Genomic DNA, 17,112 nt, shown 5'->3' on the forward strand with positions numbered 1-17,112 from the left:
GCTCCAAAGACTGGGCGCAAACCTTGGTCGCTCCACGCGACTCAACAATGTTCATCGGCAGGTGATGCACATGCACCTAGTGCAATCGTTCGTCCGCCCTGAATAGGTAACTTAGAGCATGATCCGCCCTCGAAACGCCGGCCTGTCCCCCAATACCGGGACCCTTCTGCAGCTTAGACAGTGAAGACAAGCACTATTTCCAGCTGCGCTGTCTCGCCGGCCGCATCACGTCGCTGTGCCTGGTGTCTTGGCCTGCCTGTGCTCGCTTTCCCGCGGCCCGTCTGCAGCACGGGAGTGACAGGTGGTCTTGTGCGCGGGTGTGAGTAGGCCAGAGTGGCAGGAGTGAGGACGCTGCCACGCGCAGCCAAGAAGAGACTAGACGATTCCATACATTCCGGATTACCCCTACGAAAGATAACGCGCCTCTCTCTGAGAATCGGCCGTCACAACTGTAACTGCGAGCTTACTGAAGCCTGCTTCTACTTGCAAGCCTGGGTCGCCCCCCCTCCCAACTGTCGCTACCCTCAAGACATCGCAAACGGCACGCAGCCCGCTGGTCTGAGCTTTCTGTCCGGTCTTGGGACTTTTGCGGCACGCAGGTACGCCAGTTCACTGCGCCCGCACTCGGCATCGGTTTTTTACGTTTGTAAGACAGCGTTGCAGACATGTCCTTGTACGTCATTTTCTTCCCGCAAGAAGGTCGTTGGGCTGTGCTGTGGCGTGTGACGTTCCTTGCGTGGCCGTCGTGGGGAGTGTAGGCAAGTCGACCGACACATCCATTTGAGCCTGTTTGGTTTGCTGTTGAGCGCTACTCCGGCGTTACCAGCTGCGCCGTCCCTCCGTCGGGGTGCCTGACGTTGTGCAGCGCAAGCTTGCGTGAGTTGGCCCTGAAAGGCGCTGTCACGCGACTGCGTCAGCTAGACGGCGATGAGGCAGCCTCGACTGCTGTACTGCTGCTATTGCTGGTGTTTTGGTCTCGACGCACACGGCAATGTGTTGCAAACCTGAGAGCAAGCACTGGCTAACGTCAGGGTATGGAGGATTGTTCTTGTCATTGCTACCGCGTGCTGCTGCCACCTCTTTCGACGATCCCAGTGCGCCGCCTGCAATCTACCTGTCTCTCCTGCTGCAGCGAAATGACTGTGGTTCTGCTTCCTCGTTGGTGCGTCTTTTTCAGCTGTGTGCATCGGCAACCCTAAATTTTTACAAGAGTGCATGAATTCTCCAAGACCCCGTCTGCTTCTCCCTTGTGTGTGACGTGGAGCAACGGGGTCGCCACGGGCGTTGCAGAGGTGGCGGTTGCGTGCGCTCTCGAGCGGTACCGCAGACAAACAACTCGTTGCAAGTTTGAAATCCCCGTTCTTTCGCGTCTTTGAATACGAGGCAGGGAACGAAGTCGCCAAACACGTTTTTTTTTTGTCGCCCTCTGCTTCCAGTGGCGCGGGCGCGGACCCACGCTTAGGGTCACCCACGCGGTTCTCAAACGCTCCGCGTCTTGCGCGCGCCGCTCTGGACTGCCACCTGAGGACGGGGCCACAGTCCAGAGTCACTTGGCTCCTCAGCATGCGAGAGTGTGGACTCTCACCCTCTTGCCACGGTGTGGAGGGAACAGCGGAGGATTGTTATGAAGCTTGACTCGTAGGCGTGGATGCTTTTCGCTTTTTTTGTGGAATCAGCTTTCATGAGAGCCGTTTCCGCTGCGGCCCTCCTCCGGCTCCACGCCGCAATTTCTTGCTCTCCCCACATCATCGGTGCGCTAGCTGCGTTGTGTTTTGAACCGGACAACACCCCGGCGCGCGGCACACTTGCAGAAGCCAAAGCCTCGCTCAGAACGCTTTGCACTCCGGTAGTGCACGGTTTTTAGATATTCGCGCGTAATCTGTCAATCGAGGGCGGCTGCCGAGCCACTTTCCGCCTGCCACTTCCAGCTTCCCCCCTCCGCTTGCCCGTCCTCAACAGATTCAACCAGATTTTGAGACGTGGACGCGGAACCCTCCCACCCCCCACCCGCAAAACGGCTCACAGAGCTCCAACAGAGTCCCACGCGCACGCGGAAGAAACGCGCATGGGAAAAAGAGCTCATACCCGCCAAGACACCGGGAATGGGTTTCCGCACTCGAGGAGCTGTTAGCCCAGTGGCCCGCGAGCTGAGGTGGAAAAATTCAAGTTTTCCGGGGGAAGAAGTAATTTCGGGTCTCTCCTCTCTGAGTGTTTTTTGCCATCGCCCCTCGCCCGTATCTGTTTTTTTGCCGCCGGTGCTGCCTCCCGAGTGTATAAGCCGTTCCTCTTTTCCGGCGTCTAGCTGCCGCGCAGCCAGTCTCTAGTCCTGCAATCCAGGGACCTCCACTTTCCCAACTGCATTTGTGTACCGCCTTCTTGTATGATCAGTGATGTTGACGAGGCAGTTGTCTCTGCAGCTCTTTCACGTGTCAAAAATTTCGGTCTTCCTCTCGGTGTTTATGCCCTCCGTCTACATATGGGGTAGCGGAGACACAAAAGCTACCCTAGTCGCCCACCCAGGCATGTCGACGCCCACCAGCTCGCTTGCCGCCGCCCCCCCCTATCTCCCTCTTCCCAAGATTCACAAATGGGTTCCATGACGTTGAATGGATAGGCATCTGTTACCTTCCTACGTTTTCCAGCACTACAACAGGGCCTGGCCCTGTTGTTTGTGGCGCTTTTTGTGTCCTGTCCCTGACATTTCACTCGCTTGCTATGCTTGTTGAGTGTTCGTCAAAAAACGCCGGTAACAGGGAGACAAAAAAACGCTCCAGTAGGAAGGTCCGTGCCTGTGCGCCTTCTTCCCCGCCTTTTTTTTGAATTCGTCTTGGTTTTTCTTGTCCCCGTATTGCCCGGGGCAGCGTTGTTTCCTCTTTGGTTCTTCGAGTTTTCTCCTACTCTCTCGTTGCCTGAGGAGGCGCTGAGAAACGGATTTTCTAATGCCTGGCTGCGGCGGCAAGGCGGTGGAAACGCGTGCAAAAAAGATATCTCAATTGTTCCTTGCCCTGTCAAAAGGGAAAGCGAAGATATGCCGCGACGAATGTAAGCGGAACAGGGCTGGGGCAAATGCCGCGGGGCTCCCAAGTATCTGTGGCAGTCTGAGACGCCATTCCCCCTGTTTCAGACTGGAGAGGTTGTTTGCACACGAATCGTTTCCCGTGAGACTCTTGGGTGGATGTTTGCCGCGCTGGTTTTTTCATAGTGTCGCAATCGCATCATTCATCGTGCGTCTGCCACTATCTCGTGGTTCTCGACGACCGCTTCGTCGGCACAGTGACGCGGGATCCGTTCGCTGTAACATCGCCGGTCTTGTGGGCGTCCTTAGACGACTGGCGGGGGGTGTCGTCTGACGCGAGCGTCATGCAGTCCTTGTGCGAATCGGGGACGATGGCATCTGTTGTAGCCTCTTCGCATCTGCTTTAGGAATGTACAGAGCTTCTCTTTCTTCCACGCCGGGTCTGAGTCGCTAGCGTATGGCGCCTGCCTAGTACCTTTGGGATAATCATCACGAGGAAACTGGTGCCGCTTGATAAGCGTTTTTGCCTGTGGTGGGGTTTCCAGCGTTGTGAACAAAGCGTCTCCTTCAACTTTGAATTTCCCGAAAACCGTCCATTGCGGTGTCTTGTGCCTCTCCTTGCCGGAGGGAGACGGGGATTAGGCAGGCATCTTTTTACCAGGTTGGAGTCTCTTAAAAAGCCAGGGACCCACGTGTCATCCGGTGCGCCCCGCCAGCAAGAGGTAGTCATCAGGGGGGTTGGGATGGAAACAGGAAGCTGTCGCCTGTTTTTTGCAAAGGAAAGCGCGACTCTCAGAAGCGACGGTATCTGTGTTTGCTAGTTGGTGAACGTCAAGCTTGGACTACAGAGCTCGTGTGTGCGTTTCAGTGCCTCTCCGGTTTTCGTGGGGGACTATGAGACATCCGTCCTTTTTCTCGTGTTTCCCGCGAGCTTGCCCAAAGAAGCACCGTTACACAGGGAGTCTGCGGGTTTTTCCCCGAAGCGTGGTTCCCCTCGTTCCGCTTTCCGCGTCCAGTTTTCGCTGATGTGCTCCATCGCTCTTCCGCGTCCTTCAATTTGTGCGTCGGCCGCCTAGCGACCTTGTTCGCTTCGTTGCTCGCCTCATGTGTGTGCTTCTCTGGAGATATTACAGACAAATCGAGGGACGGGTCATTCCAGTCTGCCTTCCACGGAGCTCGAGGGCGTTCGCCTTTTCCATCTGTGGGGTTGGTGATCTGCTGCAAAGGCAGCCGACGCTTGTCTCTCCTCCAAGTCCCAGGCTCGATTCAACCGGATGCCGTTAGCGACTTGGGAGTTTTGACTCACATGTGTGCCCTGCGGAGAAGTGCATATCTGTATTTCCAGGCAAAGCTCTGTCTCCCCGACCTGATGCGTCTGTTCGTTTTCGGGGTTCGTCGTTTCATACGTTAGATTATTGGTTTTGTATCCGCTTTTCTCTAGGGAACAGGAAGTCAAGCGAGCGGCGCTCTTCGTGCTGCTCTTGCTCCTTTTCTGGCCCTCGTACGAACGTTTTGCGCCGTTTTTCAAACGTCCAGATTCCAATTAGGTGCGCGGTATTCGCTGCGCACGGTGATTGGCTCATGAGGAGCAGGTGCACATCTGGGCTTCGGGTTCTGCTCGTGGGACGCTTGGTTTCGAATCAACCGTCGCGGGGCTTTCCAGTCGACAAAAAAATGATCAATCTGCATCAGCTCTTCCGTGTCTTCTCCCGGGTCTCTTCGTCGCCAGCCGACCCTCCCGCGCCGAACGCGTCGAGTGAGGTTTCTTCTCTGCCGCCTCTGGATCACCTCTCGTCTCTCAGTGCACTCCATCAGCAGGAGCTATTGGCTTCACTTGCAGCTGTCGTCAGCGCGGCGTCGTCCTCCGCTGCGTCCACAGGGCCGAGCTCGGCAACCATGTCTGGAAGTCCCTCCTCTCTTTTGAGTTCCTCTGCTTTCTGCGTGCCTCCCTCCTCTTCTTCCGCAAAGGCACCCCACACCGCGCTTCCGTTTCCGCCCGGCTCGTCGCCGGAGGCGCTGGCCTTTCCCTGTCAGTCGGTTCCTTCCTCGCTGCACGGAAAGCCGCTGTCTCCTGGCTTTGCAGAGCCCTCGGTTTCGCCTACAGATTTTGCCGCTGCGGCCTCTCGAGGCTCCTTTTCGACTCCGCGGAAACGGGGCGTAGGGTTAGACGCACACGAGGGCAGCGGCATCCGCGGAGAGGGCCTTGGGGAGGAGCGCGACCGCCAGTGGCTGCTGCTCCAGAAACCCGTCAGCAAAACCACGATGAGGTGGCCGTGGCTGGCGGCGCGCGGAGAAGAGGACGCAAACGTGGCTCCCGGATCCGAGCTGCCCCTCTCCGTGTCTTCTTTTCTTGGTGAAGGCCTCGCCTCGCAGCAGGCGGGCCCCGCGCATCCTTCGCCGCTGCTTCCTTCGACTTCCGGCTTCGCGCACGCCGAGGGAAGCCTCCTCCCGTCCGCGTCGTCGCCCTCTCCGCACCACGCAGGCAGAAGCGAAGCTGCGGGTGCGCGGCAGGCACCAGTCAGCCAAGACTCTTTTTCGCCGCTGCAGCCGTCGATGCCGGCTCCTGGAGGCGCGGAGCCCCGTGGCGAAGCCTCGGGGCCACGCGTTTCGCAGGGACTCCCGACGGCCCTGTCGTCTGACGCCTGCGGCGGTGGACTGATGGGCGCGGATGCGTCGGCTCAACCACAGACGTCTGCGTTATTAACGCTGCTCATGCGGCCGGAAGGCCGAGGCGGCGGCTCCGACGTGGTCGCCCACGACGCCGCGTCGAAAGAGAACTTGAGGCAGAATGCAACAGATATCGCAGAAGGGCGTACCCTGCTCCCGTCTCGTCCGGCGAGCCACGCGAACTCGGCGAGCCTTCCAGGGCCGCTGCCGAGTGCGCCGAGCGTAGATTTGACGCGGACAACGACGACGACGAGTAGTGCGGCGCCAGAGGCTGCTGCAGGCCTTGTCGCAGTCTCGCGAACGGCAGACGATTGCGGTGGCGCTGAGCAGGCAGCTCCCATGCATGACCAGCCGCTCTCTCTCAACGACTTCAGTCTCTCCAGCGCGCCCCAAGGCAAACTCGTGTACTGCGCGAAAGACCGGCCAGCCTGTCAGGCGCTGGATGAGGGCAGCCATGGCTTGACGCCATATTTGGAGGCGTGCGCCGGCGCCGACCCCCCTGGTGAAGGTGAGCATGCCGGCGAAGACCGGGAAGAGGCCCGGCACGCGCGCGGCGCCGCGCTCCAACCTCCCTCGCGCCTGACTGGTTCTGAGCTAAGCCTTGGAGACACACACGGAGGAGGGCCAGGCAGCGAGACTGGCGAGAGGCACGCGCAGCGTGAGGAGACGTCCGGTGCCTCGTGCGCGTTTGTCTCCGAAGAGTTGAAAGATTTCCCCTTTCCGCAAACCGCCTCCGCAGGCGCTCGCGGCGACACGTGTGCGTCGTTTACCGAACACCCGTCCTTTCCGCCGCCTGCGTCCTCAGACGTGTGCTCCAGGGGCCCACCGTCGCCTCGTCAAAACTCGACGTACCCGTGGCGAGCATGCCAGAGGACAGACGAAGCGAGGAATTCGGAGGTGGAAGCTCCACACACCAGCGATCTGTCGACACTTACAGCTGGATCCTGGGGAGAAGGCGTGCTTTCGGCGTTCTCTCTTGCCACCTCACCCGCGTTGCCAGAAGGCAGGGACGCTGCTCCCGGCTCGGGGGCCCCCCACGGCCCAGAAGCGGGTGGCGACGTGCAAGGGTCCTCGGCAGACCGCGTCGCGCCGTGCCCGTCTGTGACTTCCTGTCGCCCCCACAGGTCTTCGCCAGTCCCGGGGACCGCGACGAATGCAACTGCCTTGTCGTCTCATACGTCTGTGCGTACGATTGCCGAGACAGGATCTAGCGACGCAGCTGCCGTGCCTCCGTCAGACCCTGGAGGCGCTCGAGACTCGCCGCCGGCGTCTCTCTCGGCGGCGGCTGCGCCTGCACCCGGTTCGGGGGAGGCGAGTGCCTTTCGCGACCGCGTTGCTTCTCGCGTGGACGCAGCGGATTTTGGGGCACGCAGCCAGACTGATACCGCTGGAAGAGGAGAAAGAGAGACTGACTCTGCGACAGAGGGCAATCTGCCAGCCGTCGCCGTGGGTCCATCCGAGGCGGGGCTTTCTTCTGCGCCTCTGTCTGCAGACTCTGCGGAGCTTATGTTTCTGTTTCGCAACGGCCAGCCAAGTGCGGCTGCCATTGTCGCTGCACTTCAGCAGCGTCACACGCCGCTGGGGACGGCAGGCGAGGGCGAGGAAAACCTTCAAGGGGAGGGGGCCGAGTCGAGCCGCGTGAGTGAAGGCGCGGAGCAGCGCCAAAGTCGGGAGGACAGCGCCTCAATCGGGGAAGTCGAGCAGCATGGAAAGAATGCGCAACTGGCCACACGCGCCAGTGTCAACAGCAGCCGCGGGACGTGTGCAGCGTCAGACGTGGAGCAGGCGCCGTCGATTGCTAGCTCGTCGGCCGTAAATGGGACGTCCATTTCCTCTGCATGCGGTCGCTCGCTCTATGCGTCCTCTCCGGCGTCGTCTGGTGCCTCGCTGACCTCCTCCTCAACGCCTCCGGGTCTTCCCACACCAGGTCACGGGGCAGGGGCTCCGGGAGGCCTTGCTCTGGCGCCGTCTTCATCTGCCCAATCTTCGCCCCCGGCTCCTTCTGACCCCGCAAGTCTGCATTCGCTCCTCCTCTGGCCTGCGCAGCAGGATTCCTCCCGGCTCCCGGGGTCCTCGCCTGCCGAGGCCTCTTCTACTGGTCCCGGCATTCGCGTGACTGGCGATAGTGAATCAGACAACCCGGGCGGGGCGGCGGCGTCCAGTGGAGCGGGGCCCCTGCGGGGCCCGCCGTGCGCGGGGCCGCCTAGGGCCTCGGGAAGTGGTGCCCAAGCAGGAACTGCCTCCGGGGCAGCGGTGAATCCGGCGGCAAACGCGACCACGTTCCAGCAGCAGCTGCTCTTGCTGTCGGCTGCGTTTGATCGAATCGGATCGTCACCGTTCCCCGTTGTCGGCGGTGAGGGCTTTTCTATGTACAACGCGTCAGGGGCCGAAGCTTCTGGCGGGCCTGCAAGCGCACCGTTAGGAGGCCCGGCGACTTCCCTTCCAGTCCTTCTCGCGGGGGCGAACGCTGAAGCGGGCACAGACAGCGGCGTAGAGGAGCACCGAGGTCTTTTGGCTCTTCTCGGAGGTGGGGGAGAGCATCCGCCCGCGCAGCAGGTCCTCGGCCTGCCGAGTACGGGGGCGGGCATGACTTTGGGGAACTCTGGAGCGGGCGCGACGAGTCGGGGAGTCAAGCGGCAATATGGCGGTCAAGCACGCGGCCTCTCAACGTCGCAGAAAGGCAGTGGAGTTCTGCTTGCGCAAAGTCGCCCGGCGGACGATTCAGGCCAGGGAGGGATGGGAGGAAGCGGAGCCGCAGGGCGGGCGGTGAAGAAGCAGCGGCGAGGTGCTCTTTATAGTGGTGGCGCAGCTCCGACTGGAGCTGTCGCAGGCTTCTTGCCTGTCGGCGCAGGGCCTCGCGCCCACGCTAAAGACGGGCCGACACCGCCTAGTGACGAGTTCTTCTTGCAGCAGCTGCAGCAGGGCGGAGACTCGAGTCGCAGCAGCGCAGAGCGGCCTGCGGCTCCGGGATCCTCCATCTCAGCGGCGAGAAGCAGCTTGCCGACGGTGCCTGTGGGGTGGCCTTCGGCGTTCGGGGACGGCGGTTGCGCTCCGGGTGCAGAGGGGCCCCCATCGCCGAGTTTGCGCAGTCTCTCGCATGCCGGTGGAGTTCTTTTCGGTAGCGGGGCCAACACGACGCTGGGGCACCTCTCCGCGCCGGCTTACTTTACGCAGGTTCACGGCATGCCTTTGTCTGCAGGGGACGCGGGTGTATCCGGCGCCCACCCAGCGCCGGGCTCAATGGTTGGCGCGGAGGCGGCCGCAGTGGGCGAAGAGGTTGTGGTTGGTGGCCTCCTGAATTCGAGTTTTCCACTTTCGTCGGGATGCGGAACCCGTGGTGCGCTTCTCAATAACTCTGCGACCTTGCGCCCAGCGTCAGGCCAAGCTTCGTCATGCTCTCAGAATGCAGGCGCGAACGCGTTGCTCGCGGGCGCCTCAGCGGGGCTTGACATCCTGCCAGGCGCAGGTGCGCAGCCCGGGGGGCCGGGTCTCTTCTTTGGCGGGGCTTCACCGCCTCTGCAAGAGGCATCCGCGTATACAAGCGGGAACGGAAATACGTCTTCCGCTAGCAACGGAGATGCCATTGCCGCTGCGGCGCTCCTTCACCTCCGAACGCTTCAGCAGCTTCAAGAGCTTCAGCGGCATTTCCATCAACGCGCGCCGGGGGGCGTTTTAGCAACTCAGGGGCCTCCTACACCGTTCCTCGGGCCTGCGTCGCCGCTTGTCAATTCTTCACTAGGCTTAGGCAGCCCAGCTCCAGGGCCCGCGGCTGGCCTCGTGTGCAACGCTGCCGGCCTCTCTCCGATGACGGGCCGGGGGCCCGAACGGCGCGCGACGGGTGGCGGGTCTGGGGGCTCCAGGAAGGGCAGTGGAGGTGTCTCAGCGGGCGCTGAACATCTGTTTCTGCTGCAGCTGAAACAGCAGCAGGCGGGGGGGCACAGTAGTGTAAATCCGCATGGCCCGGCTCGCGGAAGCGCGACGACGGGAGGTGGCGCTGGCCCCGCGGCCTCGGGGGGTGGCGTGGTGGGCGCACCTCAGCAGCACCACCCGGGGGTTTGCTACTCGCCGCCAAAGGACGTCTGGCGCGCGAGAATAACAGTCGACGGCCGGCAGCATGAGCAGCAGTTTTCAGTCAAGCGCCACGGGTTTGAAGAGGCCCGCATGCTCGCAGTTCAGTGGCGAGCGCACATGGAGAATCTACGACTCGGAGGCGGAGGGAAAAGCAAAGGCAATGGTGGTGCTGCGATCGCGTCCACGGCCACGGTGGCCTCGCAGGCGTCTTCACACTCGTCTCAGCAGCCGCAGCTGGCGGGGACGGTGGTCAGCGGCACCCCAGGCAGCCCAGGCTCCGGATCTCTATCGGGCCGTGGCCTGTGATTGCGCGGCCTCGACACGTGGAAGACTAGGCTCTGGCAGTGGCGGTCGAGGGCCGCAGGGGATGGAAACGAGAAGCAGGACGGGCGACGCAGGACGTTTCGGAACAGAGCATCGAGACGAATGAAGACTCGAGGCAGTCCCTCCAGAAGGGCTGTGACGGTAAAATATTCCTGTCGCTTTGGAACGGGGGCGCCTGATCCCGGCCCTAGGGTTTCGAGCGCGACGAAGGCGCCCATGTGCTTTCAAAAGCTTGGCATGTGGTGTCTTCTTCGGCGTCTGTGGGCCCGCCACACAACCGTTTTCCTTAGAAGGTGAGTGTGCGCTCTTGTGTTTTAGACTCCTTTCATCATCCTGCCACTTGGGGGGGGAAGGGGGGAGCTGTCCCAATGATAGGGCGTTTAGCCGCCGCATTCCTTCCTGCTTTCGCGTGTGTATCGTACCGCGGTCAAGATGCGACGACGTTGCGCTTAAGGGGCAATCCCAAAGATGATTGTGGGTACGACAGTAGTGTAAAGCAAGCGCCGTTGCGCCAGAACGGTCTTTTCACTTTCGCAGAAGATTCAGCACTACAGGGACGACCTCAGGAGTGCAGGCAGACGTGAATCGTACGTGCTGTTTTCTTATTAAGCCGTTGGCACTCATTTCAAGGCTGAGTTTGTTCGAAGGCATGTATCGGTGGGCGGGGGGACCGACGGCGTATCCTTCAGTGTTTATTGCAGGCGGTGGCGTTCCTTCGTCGTCAACGCGATCAAGCAACTTTTTTGGTCTCGTGCGTGTTGCTAGGAAACATTCATCGCCGTTGTGATTGCGTGTTAGTTTGAGGATCGTGTGATCGCGCCTGGAAAAGAGAAAGCGATCTGCTTTTCATCTTCTACATGTCGGCAATCTCCGGTGCTGTCGTCTCCGGGATGGGCGTGTCCACCGGCGGCGAGTTTTTTCCACCGTCCCTCCACACTTTTTTTTGTGACATATCTTAGCTCTACTATCTCATGGGATGCACGCTTTCGCAGTGTGCCGCAGTTTCTTCATGCGCCTTCGAGAGACTTTTTTCGTTTCTCCGCGATGTCGCTAGAGACTCATCTTTCTTGTAGAACAGCGTGACAATCCTCGTTTCCATTTTCGGACTTGTCTGGACTTCCTGCTGGAGCTCTCGGTTTTATCGTCTCCTGTTTTGACGAGTTCACAAAACCATTCGCTCGTGCTGTGAGACTTCTGCTTTCGCTTTCAAACGAGTCCACGCGCTCAGCTGCTGCAACCGTATCAGGATGACAGTCTAACGCATGCGCGCCAGAGAAGCGGCCGTATTTGGTCTCCTGTGCCAAGAGATTTGTCACTTATGTTTTCGCGTATACTATAGTCTTCTTAGCAAAGGGCGCTGCCGGTGCGAGTAGCGAGATTGACAAGTGCTGCCATGCGATGCGGTGCGAGAGTGGAGGTAGAACGACTCGCTGTAAGGCCGAGGCCATGGCGATGTAAAGACGACAGGACATCTCAGATATATGAGCGTAGCAGCCTAGTGTTGTTCGTTCACGTTGAGGATTACATCTCAAGAAAGCGTTGATAGACACCAACTTGCGTTCCACATCATTACGCACGAACTCCTGGCGCACGAGACGACCGTGTCTTCTGTAGCAGTCCCGAAGAAAGAGACAATCTATTTGCTCAGTGCGCTATCCTCGCAGGCGTTGCCGGCGTTTTGCCAGCGTTAGTGCTCATGGGAGATGCTCTAGAACTGGGTCGTTCCGATTTGGTTCGCATCTTTGCCGACACCTCTGAAGCGCTGTCGTCGAGATAACTGCCACTACTAACACTGTTGCTCGCATCCGTGAGAAAACTAGCCTGCCTTTTCAGCGAGGCTCTGCGTCGCCGGGCCCCGCGTTTTTGGGCAGAAGGCGCCCGCTGCGGTGCCCGTCGTGTGTGTTTTGGTCGGCCGTTGCCAACTGGCGTTTCCCCCTTTCTCCCGTTGCCGTCTGCTGAGAAGCTGTTCGGTACAATGATGGAGTCGTCCAAGGCGTCGTTCGCGTGCATGCGGGCCAAATACTCGCTCGCATGCGCCAGCTGCCGTTCCAGCGCCTCCCCTCGTGCTGTTCCCAGCTCCCTACCGTTTTCCTCGGGTGGATGAGCACCCCACAGGTTCTGATTGCCGCCAGAGTAGCGGAATCTATCGGACCCGGGAGACTGCGCCCAGCGGGCACCGTCTTCGAGGCTGAATCGGTGAGTCCACAGTGCCACCGCCAGCAGACCAACGCCGGACATTGCCGAACAGAGCATCCAGAGGCAACTAAATGCGTCAAAGAAATTGAACGTCTGATGTAGTGCATCACAGAGCGCTGAAGTCGCAGCAAGCGCGGCTGTCTTCGTTACCTGATGCAAGTCCTGTGGAACGGGTTCTTGCTGCTGCCCGCCTCCCCAAGCGAAGAATGAATCATTGAACGGTTCGGAGGCCTCTCGCGGGACAACGTCAAGGACTGAATTCAGGACACTCCGCACTCCAAGAATACCGAGGATCTTCACTGAAACGAAGAAGGTTGTAAACATCCAGGAGACTGGACGGTGGAGTCTGGTGTTCCCTGGAAGCACCGTATGCTGGTATTTGTGAATGAGTCTTTGGCAGCAGAGGGGAATCACGGCGAAACCGCCAGGTCGGATTCTCTGAGTTGGAAGGCCCAGCTTCTGTAGGGACGCGTCAGCGCTCCTGCTTCGCGGAATATGCAGGAAACACGGTGTTTCTCTGGTCACAGAATCCATCGCAATGCGTGGTAGTGCTGAAGGACGGAAAAAGGGAGGCGAGTTTGAGGCTGTAGAAGGAAGGATAACGGCGTCTGCAGCCGACGGGAATTGAGGTGGAACATGGAGGGACTTTGCGTGGGCATCGGCGTAGCTGACAATAGCCAAGTCACCCCTGAAACACACACCAGCCGCGAAGCCCCGCGGACAGCAGGAACCAGAATGTGTCGTAACTATACTAGAATAGCACGTTTGGCTAACAGCAGTTTGAAGAACGGGGTTTGCTTGCTGCATTCGCAACAGTGGGGTAACCGGGAGCTCAGCTTTCGTGCGGTGTGCCTCCTGCGGGCTTGCTCAGCAACAGGGCACACTTCACCGCTTGAACATAGTAGACTTACGCAGATCGATAACGGTGAAACAGCGAGCAGTTGGCGTCAATAGTCACACGACCATCGGGATGCCTCTGGTATAAATCTCCCAGAAGTTCATGATGAGAAATGTGCTCTGGAGCGTCAGCGAAGAGCTGTATGATATCTCTAGCGTAGCCCGCAAACGCGCCTAACACAGTCGACAGCAAAATCAGTCAGTATATAAACAGTACGCGTCTGACGTGTGCTGTCCACTCGTTTTCCGTTGTGGCTGGACAGCATTCAGAAGAAGCTGACCGTAAAAGAGAAGGGACAACAGTGAGAAAGAGTGCTTCCTGACGACTCAGCGAATTCCGAATTCGTCATTCTTATTCCACCGCGGATAGAGGGAGGGCACGCTCGCTTCCGGTTAAGGGGTCGGTCGACTACCCGACTACTCGATGAGAATCTGCAAACAAGGAATTCAGCTCCTCCCTCCCTCCCTCCTTCCCTCCCTCTCCGTCGCCCTCCGCAACAGAATGTTGCTCTTTGCAGACATGACGAGAAGTCTCCACGTCTGCAGTCACCCTCAGCTCACTAGCATTCAAAACAGTCAGTTGCGCCCGGCTGGTCTGGGCGGCGGCACTCTCAACGTGGCCAGGCGAAAGGAGGGGTCGGCTGTGACGAAGAAGAGCTCCTCGTTGGGCCATGCAGACAACTCGGCCGCCTGCAAAAAAAACGAACACGCAGCGGTCAAGCACACCTTTATGCTGCCGGCGGCCGGGACAGCAAAACCCTCCTTCGGATAGTGCTATAAGCTCGACACTGCAGGCCGTGCTGTACGTCGGAAATGAATAGCATGGCCAACCCAAAATGCGCTCAAAGAAGTAAACGGTGGCACTGTGCACTCGGAAAATCTGGAGCTGTTGAGATATGGCGGCACACATTTTGTTACAGGGAATGCTAGTCTCGACTTGAGATGTAGAAATGGCCCTCATAATTCAACCACAGTTTGTCCCTACTTCACTTCTCAGTCTGCGTAGAGCAGTAGTACATCGTGGCTAAAGGAATCAGCACAATGGCCATGCCTCAGTTGTCGGCGTTGGCGACTCTCTGTGTCCTTTGCCTGTTTGAAGCCTATACCAGATGATTTGTCGTTCAAGTGCCACAAAGAGTCCCGCAAGATCTTTAGGTTGTGTGGCTGCAGAAGCACTTTGTAAATCGTGACCCGGGGCAACCACGACGCGTGCAAGCGCGCGATTTGACATAGATTAAAGTGCATTTGGCGAGCGGTACCTAACGCGTGTAGAGCAAGAAAAAAAGAGGATGACTTCCCGTGCGATACCGTACTGCGGCGCACATCCCACGAGTGCCCATGGAGGAGACTGTGAAAACAGTGACTATAACGCCCGCATCTAAGAGAGAGGCACATGTATGTGCTATGGAACAGTTCCGTTTCTGCTACTGCCTGTTCGTGGTCCGCTCACGCACCGAACTCGAGAAATTTTTCCAAGATGACCTCGCGCGGCTGCAGTACTACTGAATTGAATCCATCCACAACGACAACCACGTCGTCCGGCTCGACTTCTTTGCAGTAGTCGACTACTTTTTTCAAACGCCACCCTGCCCCTCCGTAAGATTCGCCCCAGCCAAGCAATCTCAGGTTTGTGTTGAGAATCGCATCGGAATATAGCAAAGCCGTCGTGCACCCTTCCGCTCTCGTGCAAACTGTGACTACATGCACCTTCGAGATTTTATGTTTGGGGAGCCAGGCTTCCGCGGCCCCCGAACTGTCCATTTTCATGCCTCCCGGGAAACAGATGCCGCCCTATGAGGGCAGCTCCGTAGCAACCGATTGTGAAAGTTGGCAACCAAGGTGCACCCAGAAGGGGCAACGGATGCCCTTCTCTCCGGCGCAGCTGTTCTGCGGAGAGGCGCTATGCTCATGAGGTACCCACCACGGTTATGCAATTGATATGTCACGCACACACCTTGTCCACGAGAAGATCCACTATGCCAAAGCGAGGTGCGGATGGAGCAGCCGCGTTCGCCGCCTGGCGCTCAATTCTAGATCACTGGAATGATGTGAAATAAACGTGTTTCTCAGTGGCTCCAAATATTCCAAGTTCCCTTTGGGGGAAGACAAGAGAAATAAGGGCGTCCTGGTTTTTCAGAAGGAGACACTGTACATTCAGACCTTCGCGTAACATGGAAAAGCGAAACGGAAGGACTGCATTCCTGCCTGTTTTACTGTGGCGCCGGCCCGGGGTTCTTTCCGGCATCACCGAAGGTCTGGCTCGATGTGTCACTTTCGACTACATCCGAAGCTGTCTACGCACAGCCACTTGTTTCGAAGTCGATCTGGAGATGATTAAGTGGTCACAATGACTTTGACATGGTGGTCCCGGGGCCTGAGCCTTCTCCGATATTCAATTCAGCAGGATACCAGAGCAAGACGAACTGTTGACAAAGGTAGACCGTCCCATATGAAGTCTCAGAAGGTCTTATGCTACGCTGAGGGGTAAGCGGATTCGAATTTTGTCTGCCAGTTTCCGATGAAAAAGAAACCTGGGACAGTAGGCTTACTAATCCGCGGAACTGTCCGCTCCGTCAATCGTGGGGCTAGAGTATCCCAACAGGGTGGGGGCAGTGGGACAAGGTGGTGACCGCGCAGTCTCATCGATCAAGGGAACCTAAGTGTCTCCACAGCCGGTGCGTTTCAGGCAAGCAACAGACAATCAGCTTCGTTCGCCAATGAGTTGTCAGCAGCGACAGGTGAGCGCCTAACTCATGATCGAGACTCAATGTTCGGCCCAGGTGCATGCGCGTTCCACAGTACCTGAGTGAAGAGATTTTAACACATCTCCGTGCACAAAGGGCTAAAGACAGCGAGGATAGCAGTTATACTCATGAAAAAATGCTACATATGTGGACGGATACATCATACTATCAAGGGTAATGCGGCCCTGCTCACACGCCGCGCGACCACGCTGCCGGACGACGACGCTGATGGGCGTTTGTGCTTCATCCCACTTCTCGAGCAGCCAATAAAACAACAGTTCTTAATATCTACTCCATAAGTATAACATGGCGGGACCGCTGCCTATCAAGAGATGGGTGGCAGCCACTGTGAAGCTTCTCTCGACCTCCTCCCCCCCCCCTCCCCCCCGTTCCCCCAGGCACACGCTGTCTCTTACAGGGTGCCCAGCCACTCTACATCCCAGCCTTTCCCTGTGCGACCAATTAGGAAACCTGCTGGATTGCACGTGACAGAAGCCTAACATCTGACAAGCAGTTGAGTCAGATTTTGCCCACGATGCAGTGCAGCCGTGGGCCAGGGGCTGCTGGTTTACAGGGGTTTCTTCAGGACGGTACGTGTTTAGAAAGGGCTTGCAGGAGAGGGCGCCAGGAAGGGCGCGCTTTTAGCTAGTGCGGCCGACGAACCATGATGGAGCCTTATGGTTCTCGTTGTTCATCATTACTCGTTTATATTCGATCCATGTCCTAAGCAACGCGTCGCCTTGAGCTTCACGACAGTATTCAGCCTCGTTGACGCAGACTGAGGGTAGTCGTACCTCCGTTGCAGACAACTGAATCTGGAATGCCCAGCCGGTGCTCAAGAGAAGCCATGGATACAGCGCCAGCAATAATTCAATCGGTACATTATGTGCAGACTAAATATATACATATAGCGGCGACGCACTCCATATCGACTCAGAATCTACACAGGGGACAGTGAGCTCACGCTGCTGCGAATATATACATAGGGCCGAGGCGGTCACGGGCAATCGACGAAATCTGGAAGGATAGGAGACCGAATAGGGAACAGCAAGTGGTACCGTGCAGCACAAAGCCGATTCAACATTTGCTGCAGTGCTATTCACGTGCTGTGCCGCCTGGACGGCTCGTAGAAGTAGCACATGAGGTCGGATGGGTGGAGAAAACAGAGTGTCTAAGCATGTATGCGTTTGTTGTCAG

General features: G+C 58.3%; 3 protein-coding genes across 3 annotated transcripts; 1 reads left to right on the forward strand and 2 right to left on the reverse strand.

Annotated features, from left to right (window-relative positions):
• Positions 1-4,690: 4,690 nt before the first annotated feature.
• BESB_030840 (uncharacterized protein) lies at positions 4,691-10,060 on the forward strand (the record flags this gene model as incomplete). The annotated part of the gene is made up of 1 exon (XM_029361752.1): positions 4,691-10,060. The coding sequence occupies one exon, from the start codon at positions 4,691-4,693 to the stop codon at positions 10,058-10,060; it is 5,370 nt and encodes a 1,789-aa protein (XP_029215219.1).
• A 3,121-nt stretch (positions 10,061-13,181) lies between these two features.
• BESB_030850 (uncharacterized protein) lies at positions 13,182-14,416 on the reverse strand (the record flags this gene model as incomplete). Its single annotated transcript, XM_029361753.1, has 3 exons — positions 13,182-13,345; positions 13,733-13,861; positions 14,278-14,416. 3 exons carry the CDS (start codon positions 14,414-14,416, stop codon positions 13,182-13,184), a joined length of 432 nt encoding a protein of 143 aa, XP_029215220.1.
• Positions 14,417-14,617: 201 nt separating this feature from the next.
• BESB_030860 (uncharacterized protein) lies at positions 14,618-14,932 on the reverse strand (the record flags this gene model as incomplete). The annotated part of the gene is made up of 1 exon (XM_029361754.1): positions 14,618-14,932. One exon carries the CDS (start codon positions 14,930-14,932, stop codon positions 14,618-14,620), a length of 315 nt encoding a protein of 104 aa, XP_029215221.1.
• Positions 14,933-17,112: the final 2,180 nt, after the last annotated feature.

The sequence above is a fragment of the Besnoitia besnoiti genome, chromosome XIII (assembly GCF_002563875.1).
Source record: "Besnoitia besnoiti strain Bb-Ger1 chromosome XIII, whole genome shotgun sequence".
NCBI lineage: Eukaryota > Apicomplexa > Conoidasida > Eucoccidiorida > Sarcocystidae > Besnoitia > Besnoitia besnoiti.